Here is an 8,649-nt window from a genome sequence, read left to right as displayed (position 1 = left end):
AAATTATAGTTGTTAGTTCTGGTTCCTCTTTCACTTTATTAATCACTTAATTCATTATCACTTCCCTACATCCTTTAAACAAAAAGCGTTTTCCTAACACTAGCCAGAGCGCCCCTGGAATGGACTCAAGATATTTTGCCTTTGAAGAATTTCTTTGTTTTAAACTTGGTACTTTGTAACTATATGCATTGCACAAAATTTGGATAATGCGACAACTTTTGCATGATCTGTCGAAAATCGAATGTCATAGCTTAAAGGAAATACCAAACCCTTTGCATACTTGTCGCGATCGACATGTTTCAGCAATGTTCTTGCCATTCATGTCTTTAATTTCCATGAAGCTCTGTTCTTTGTTCCAGAGTAGTGTAAATCCACAACTGTGCCAATTCTGATTTTCACGAGGATAGATCAAAAACATGTAGGCAGGGATTTTTTCGCAGACAATCTGAATATCGGCTTAAACGAAATTTTTTTAACCGACTATTACTAAAAAGACCCCGTAGATTCTAAATCCGAGATATGCCTTTGGAAAATTTGACCGGAAGTTGCATATTTTGATGACGTCATTGAGCAACAAAAGCAGACACATATAACAGTTAAACAGCTTTGTTGTAGCAGTTTGAGCAAAAGGAAATACATAGTTACAATCAGCATTCAACGACGATTTGAATGATACATAACTTAATTGAATTTGCACGCATCAGTAATTTGAGTGATGACGTCATCACCCTATTGAACTGTTGCTAAAGGTTAGTATCTTAAGCCTGAAACTCATTTTCAAGGCTCTTTACAAAATTAATCCTCTGACTCTTTCAAGAATTGCATACACTGGCATACAGACTGGAAAGGTATAAGATTTATAACACCATGCTGCTTAATCAAGAATTGTTACTCCTTCAACCGATTTTTCTATAAAGCTTTTGCCATAAACACCCACTCGACGAAATAAACATAGCTAGAAAATATGCCACAATTGTTGGAACATCAATTGCGGTTTTACAAAGTTGTTCTCCCTTTTCTCATTACAATGTTAAAAGATTGCACCATTTCTTGATCAGTGAGAATCTTACTAGCATTAAAAGTATAAACAACTTTGATGAAGTAATTAACATTGTATAGGGATAGAGGGGGGGGGTGAAATTCAGCGAAAACATTAACAACTTGGGGAGGGTTTTTAAATCCTGGGGTTGTCAACTTTTGAAATTTGATATTATGGCATTCCAGCTATTTTTGCCAAAAATTGTGACTACTGTCCATCGATGGGAAAATTCAGAAGCTTTGTGATCTTCTCCTTAACCTTCTTCTTGGCCAACATTTAAGTTCAACACTCTTTTCATCATCCATACGACGATAATTACTGGTTTTAACTTTCTTTCCTTTGGTCTCACATAGCTGTTGCTTAGAGACATGGCAATCCTCTTGCGTAATGCTTACGTCACGACTCGAAACATTGGTATCTGACTTCAGCTCATTCTCGGAGTAAAAAAACTGGCTGCTTGCCTTGTTTTTACTTGGAGAAAGGAAAAGTCTTGCTAGCGTCGGTCCAAATATTCCAACTACGGTTACAATACCAATTGCGATCATGAAGCATGAAATTAGAATAGCATTTAGAAAGACGTTTCCATCTTTCATTTCGAAAAGGAAAAGCAACGGAATAAAGATTCCCCAAAGAAAACAGCTTATATACATTGTCACACTGGTTTTGAACGCCTCATTGAAATTGGAAGGGAAGTTTCTTGTCTTGTAAGCAAACAAAGTACAAGCAGCCATCATAAGAAGACATGGAAGGAGGTTGAACACAATATTGATTGTTTCGAACATACACAGGACTGCTGTCTGGTTCTTATAGTCTACATCCAGAAGCTGAATCTTTGGGACACTACCAGCCACCCATACAACACAAAGAAGCAACTGGAGAGATATGAAACCACAGCAGATTAATATTTGAGACTTCGTGCTCACCAGAAACGGCTTCGTGTTCAGCTTTTCTGAAGCTTTGAATATGCGATATATTCGATTTGTTTTAAGCATAAGGGGAGTATAACAAGCCGTGCAGCTTAGGCCAATAATAAACCTTTGCATCCCGCATATTATCAAAGATGGTCTCATCAAGAAAATCCACGGGGAAAGAAAGCACAAATAGAGAGCTAATAGTATCATCATACTTAGCTCTATACTTGTTGCTTTAATAATCTTTGTGTCTCTGTATTTAATAAACAAAAAAACCGTTGCAGAGTTAATAGCGAGTCCAATACATGACCCAAGTCTTATAGCGATCATTTCATAAAATCTTTTATCGATATAGACGAGTGGTAATTTATAACATGATTTTTTGTTATAGCTGGGCTTTTTATGCTTACCACAAGGCAGGCATGTACCATTGAGCGTTATCTCATCTTTATGGCATTGCATGCATGAAAAACAGCAAGCATTGGCATCGGTTCCAAAATAAGGCACCTCTCCGTCCTTACATGGCTGATAACAGAAGGCTTGAGGTACTCTATTATCTTTCCAGTTTATTTCACTTGTATTCAGATTCAGAGACGTTTCTTCAGACGATGAATTTAAAGTCCAAGTACCAACAGTTTTGTATTGTTGACCGTCAAAGTTCAAGATTTGAAATGTACTTGAAGAATGACTGGAAACCGACTGGGATTGAAACAGGCCACTGAGATTTTGACAATTGCATTTACCGTGGTTTTCTTCAAAATGTGCAGTAATGCATTGGTAAAATTGTATTTTGAACTTGTTACAAAGTCTGCATGTTCCCTTGGCAATCATACACGTGACTGTGCATGCCATCGACTCAACGGCAACAATCAATGGTTTAACAATGGCATGCTTAATATCAACTAAGCTTGCATTTAGTCTCTCATTTCCAGTGCACTTTGATCTGTTTAGCAATTCACTACCGTAAAAGGAACCTGTATCACAACTGAAGACTTGCTCCCAAAATTCCTTGAACCAAAAGTTATTATTTTTGTCGTTAGCAAGATTTTGCTTCAAGAAGTAATGCTCAAATCCTTCATCAAATACATCTGAATACTGAAGTATTAAAGAGCCCTTTGCAATGCTTAGACTTTCCTTGACAGTGTAAGTGCCGGAGCGCCAACCCGTATCTGACACAAAATGAAATTTTGTATTGTTTTCAAATGCTTCCAAAACCTTTCTTGTCACATGTGATAGCGTAAAAAGCACAACAATATTTGCTTTCTCGTAGCTATTTAGTTTTCTAATGAAATCTTTAGATATTGTGCCATTATCGTTCTCAGAAACAGTGATTTGTGTACCAATGCAAATTTTGTTTCGTTTTGCCATTAAGAGAAACAAGTAAACACAACGTTGCTTAAAACTGTCTCTGGAATTAATGATTGAAACATATGTCCAATTGAATCTAAGGAGTATATCAATGATTGCTTTGACTTCAATTTCCTCTGTCGGAAGGGTTTGAAACACTCTTTTAGTTTCTGCTGCTCTATTGAAAGCGCTACTAGATGTCAACGGGTTAAAGATTGGAATTTTGTACGTCTCACCGCCATATAATTGCGAAACGAAATTTGTTTGAGACAATTCAGCTGCACTTACAATAGCTGCGAACTTCAAATCCTTGAAGGTCGTTAATAAGTTGACAGCATTTGAGCTCTCTCCCCGTAGGTCGACGATTTTGTACGTAAAAGAAACCCCCGGTAACTTCTCTCGCACCTTCTCAACTGCATACCTCAGCGCGATAGCCAGCACCATGCCATCCAAGATGTTAAGCTTGTTCTCTTTGTCGTGAATATTGAGCAAACAAAGAATTTCATTCCCAATCTGTTTTCCAGAAATATAATCTTTTCCTTGATTTAACTTTGAAATGAGCCCTAGAAGAGATCATGGGATAAAATGAAATACCAAGAGTTTGGGAGTGCACAGAAAATATGACAACCTACACGAGACTTGAAGCCGATCATAAAGATGTTAGAATTCAAAAGACGTCGAGTCGGGTTTCAGGGTCCAGAAACATGACGGTTCCAGGCAGTGGCGGAGCCACGGGGTGAATGGGGGGACTAGTCCCCCTCCCCACTTTTTAAGAAAATCGGTCCTTTAGATTCTTGCAAACCTGATGAGAAAACTTCGGGGGGGGGGTAGATATGTACGTTATCTAGATCGTCACATTTAAATGACATTTCTTGGGAGATAAGAGTTGTATCCTTCGAAAGAAAATGTTCCAATCACGGGAACAGGGCGTGGTCCAAAAGGGCGCGGTCCCTGACACACCTTTTGCCCCCCCCCCATTTATCCCAGGCTGGAGTCGCCACTGGTTCCAGGGCTGTGAGCTGGAAGAAGGTTTTTTAACGACGCAGTAGTTTTGAGGAAGGCCATGTATAACCTCACAAGCCGGGTGTTACAAGAGAATTTGTGAAGTAGAATCACTTTTCTCTTAAAGCCAGAAAAGAAATGATTTTTAACTAACTGCATTTTGTATGTTTAGAATCAGATATTCAGATTGTGTACTGCTGTCAAGAGGATGCCTTCTTCTATATTTTTTCGATTAAAAGTGTGATTGGCTTGAGATCTATACTAAGACAAATCTTTTATAAATATATTGAGTAGGAAAACCATCAAATGCCACAGACCTTGCATTTTCTATGACCTCTTTCGTTTTAATTGAAGCTTCAAGGGATACTGCTCTAATGGTTAAGCTTGGAAAGATAAAATTAGTCATCATGAAGATGGCAAAAGAAGATTAAGAAGATTATAAAATGTATCAGAAGATTACTTGTTTTTCTTAAGCGATTGCATCTCAATAATTCAAAATTGATCCTCCTTATTACTCTTCGCCTTATTACTCTTCTTCTTGATACCCAGAATTCGTACTCAGCAAAGTTGCACAGCAGAAAAAAGACCAACAAAATTATCTTCAGCACATCCATTTTAACTAGAAATTAAAGATAAACTGTATTAAGTATGCCATTGATCAGTGGCGTAGCGTCCGGGTATTCAAGGTATTCAGTGAATACCCTGAGATTTCTCAGAAAAAATATTAATACGACGTATAATTGTAATAAGTAAAAAATGTTTTGGGGCTATTGATTCTGTTTGAATTCGTTACCTCCGATATTCTACATTTTGTACAAGTACAAAATATCATCAAATTCATGGAAACAATAACGCTGCGAAGCATAGAGAAGCTGGGAGATCTTTGAAGCTAATTTTGAAGATTGAGCTACTTCATGTTGTATGGAGATCGGTCATGAATACGCAGTGAATACCCTAGCCCGTACTTTGACCAATCAAAATGCTCCTTTCCATGAATAATATTTGCCGTTAATCAGCTAAAACAATGGTTCTGTACGCTGAGAAATATGCAGCGTACAGCCTCAAAGTTGGTTCAAAATAGTCTCGTTATGAGATCGATATAAACAGTTAATGAACGTCGGAGCGGTTGGAGTGATGGAGCTGCATCGAAAACAGTAAACATGACTTAATTAAAAAACTATTGCAATGTCCGTATTACTGTTTCATAATCATTCTCTCATTTGACCACTAAACTTAATCTACCAACAGCAAAGTGGAAAGGAAAGGTCGGCTGCTACATAATACTACACTGACTGACTCAGATCTGTTCCCTCTTGAAATGCCAATTTGTTATTGCTTGCCAATCAAGGATGTTTCTGTTTGTATTATGTGATAGAATTAAAGTAAATGCAGATAGGCCTGGATAATATCCTTATAGTTGCCTGGTGTATTCAGTTATCTTGTTGGCCTATTTTGTTTGCGAGCGCATTTATGTGCAGTCTCATTTCATTACCTTCGATTCTTTCAAATATTAACTTGTATTGAAAATATCACGATTAGGCCATGAAGAAAAATTCTATACTGCATACCACAATATCATTTATAACTCATGTAATGCCCTATGTGAATAATTGTGAAACTTTCGAAAGCCCTTTTGTATTAAGGTATCAAAAGAAGGTGTTTACAGTTACTTCCTCTTTACATCATCAGTGCAAATGTTAGACGATTCAACAACAACTATTGGGACATATTTCGACCAGTAAAATTTTACTGGCTTTCAATGATATGTTTTGATTTGAATTACTTTTGATGAAATGGTTAGTGGTAATTTGATGCAACGAATGAGTTCGAAGAGTATATTTGAAGGGTCCTTTAGCAAAGTATCGTTTCCATCATAGTAATGCCCTGACAGTGCAGTACTTGCCAACCGAACCAAAAAGAAAATTAGATAAAATGTCAATAGCTAGTCCTTTTATTCTTCCTATTATCCCCCTATTTTCATCAAGCCCCATCGAGCCACACCCTGCCCCACCCTTTTGTTTAATAGAGAATACCCAGTTGAAAAAGTCACGCTACGCCACTGCCATTGATAATAGTAGAGAAAAAATGTGACACCAAAGTATACATCATCTTAAACTCACAGATCCCCTTTCTAGAAGAGAAAGGAAAAAGATTCGAAGACCTGGTTTCAAGTGAATATCGTGTCTAGCCCGAAGGTAATTTATAGAATGTCAAAATCCACACTCAGTACCAAAAGAAAAGGAAATCGATTTTAGGCGATTGCCTAGCTTTTGCCAAGCTATGATTTGATTAGCTATGCATCTACATTGTCGAATATCACTATTGTCTTTTCACAAATCTTTTTAACACAATAAATTAACTTCGAAAATGCTAATAAGATTCATTTATTTTGAACAGGTTTTCTACTTAGAGATACTCCTATTTTTCCTTTATATGTTTATGGTTTGTCATTGCTTCGTTTGCTTAGCTCTAAATGCCGGTTCGCATGCGTTAACGCACACTATTAGACTTTTTACAGCATAAACAGAGCATTTTAGAGGCTTAAAGAAACTTTGGTATCGCAATAAATTATTGCAGACCTTGGCTACAGTCCATAGAAAAACCCAAGTAGAATTTAGAGAAGACAAGATTGACAGGGATGTTTTTTTGTAGGAAAACCTGTGCCAAGAATTAAATGACCTTCAAACAAATATATTGGAGAAATCTAACAGATAGCGAGAAAGAGAAATCATCACATTGTAGAATGTCTGACCTCCAACGTAATTGATGTTCGTAAAATCTTCAAGAAAATGAAAAAAGAAGCTTTCTTTTTGTTAAGTCCTCATATATGTTTGATAGAATTATAATTCACCCAAAAAGGATAACTGCAAAGAACAGCCCTAGCAATGACTTCCTCTTTGACCACTTGTATGTCTAAAAGATCCCTCATTCACCTTTGGCAAAAAGTAGCCATGGCAGACAAAGTTATTCCAATTGAACTCCCTTTTCAAATAATATATAATTGTTCATTATATTGGTTGTTTATTCTGAATTTTTGCTGAAGCTAACTTACAAAAAGCCGGTACTGGGGTGTGAGGTCGGCAAAAAATTGACAAGGCTCTGGAAATGAAATTTCCAAGCCCTTTCTGTAAGTGAGGTCTTTATATTATCCATAAATTCAAAGGCTCGTGAAAGATCAAAAATTTATTCACGTCTTCCTTAATTACAGTATCATACAAAACTCAAAATCGCAAAACATTTACCTGGATTGATTTTGTTCAGCTATACATGCGAGCCAGGTCCTGCGGCTGTTACACCAATAAAGAAGCTAATACTTGTTAAGTTACCTATAACATGGCGAAAGCCTGTACAATACAGCTTGTTTACTCTAATGATTGCGTTCAGAAAGATATATTCCCAACGTTCTATCACCTGTACAAACAAACAAAAACATTTGAGATATCAGTTCAAATATTGATTAAAACTAAAGTTCTTCAGGATTATGTTTTGAATGAGCCTAGGGAATCTTATTGCGCTACATAATATTTTTTCTTATTAAATGTACCTGCAAGATATCTGATTGCTAAAATCTTTATTTGAAATAGTACAGAGGAGCGGAAGCATATCACATCAAAATCTTCATCAAAAAAATTATATGATGTCTTTCATTTATTATTCCAAGATTAAAATTTTCAATGAAAAGACCGATACTAGATAATTACAAACCGAATATAGACAAAGAAAATTAATAATCAAGTCAAGATCCCTTAACGTGTAACTGATTACGCTCTCTCTGGATAATTCAATATACCCAACGCCATTATTGATCGCTGTTCGTATAAACATTCCAGTTAATCCATCGAAGAAGAACGTACTTTTTCGAGAGACAGAACATTTTTGTGGGTCTTGTTTAAACGTGCAAATAGGATTTGCAGCCTCAAAGATCCTAACATGAGGCTAAATTTTTTCAAGGTGCTCTTTGATAATGAATTAGGTTTGTAATGCCTGGCAATAATGTTCTAACGCCACAAAAAACCTTTTTAAGAACTTTTCGATTTTGAGCACTTAGCATAAAAGAACTCTATAATATACGACTAAATATGCAAAACGAGTCAAAAACCGGGTGAGAAATGGCCAATTAGATATGTGAAGTTTGCTAACGGAATAGCTACTGTTAACTTGGCTTTGTTCATAACATTGATGGAAACTTGAACAGAGATAAAATAACAGAGGTTTGACAGGGAAAGAGCTAGTGCTCATGTGGCAATATCTCTGCCAATTCGTAACACTTTTAAATGATTTGTAATTTTTAGAGATATTTCACAATGCTCTTTCAGGTTAGTGGATCAAAATTCAAATTTTTTTAAGGAA

At 36.4% G+C, this 8,649-nt stretch overlaps 1 protein-coding gene across 1 annotated transcript; it reads right to left on the bottom strand.

The window, feature by feature from the left end:
* Window positions 1-667: 667 nt before the first annotated feature.
* Window positions 668-8,264, bottom strand: LOC135692711 (metabotropic glutamate receptor 3). Its single transcript, XM_065210961.2, has 3 exons — window positions 7,542-8,264; window positions 4,760-4,918; window positions 668-3,860 (listed from the first exon to the last, which is right to left on the bottom strand). Exons 2-3 carry the CDS (start codon window positions 4,911-4,913, stop codon window positions 1,270-1,272), a joined length of 2,745 nt encoding a protein of 914 aa, XP_065067033.2. The 5' UTR covers window positions 4,914-4,918; window positions 7,542-8,264; the 3' UTR covers window positions 668-1,269.
* Between the last annotated feature and the right edge of the window lie 385 nt (window positions 8,265-8,649).

Source organism: Rhopilema esculentum, chromosome 3, assembly GCF_057945365.1.
Source record: "Rhopilema esculentum isolate cy_ngs chromosome 3, ASM5794536v1, whole genome shotgun sequence".
NCBI lineage: Eukaryota > Metazoa > Cnidaria > Scyphozoa > Rhizostomeae > Rhizostomatidae > Rhopilema > Rhopilema esculentum.
The sequence above is the reverse complement of the archived record's forward strand: the minus strand, read 5'-3'. Positions and strand labels throughout refer to the sequence as shown.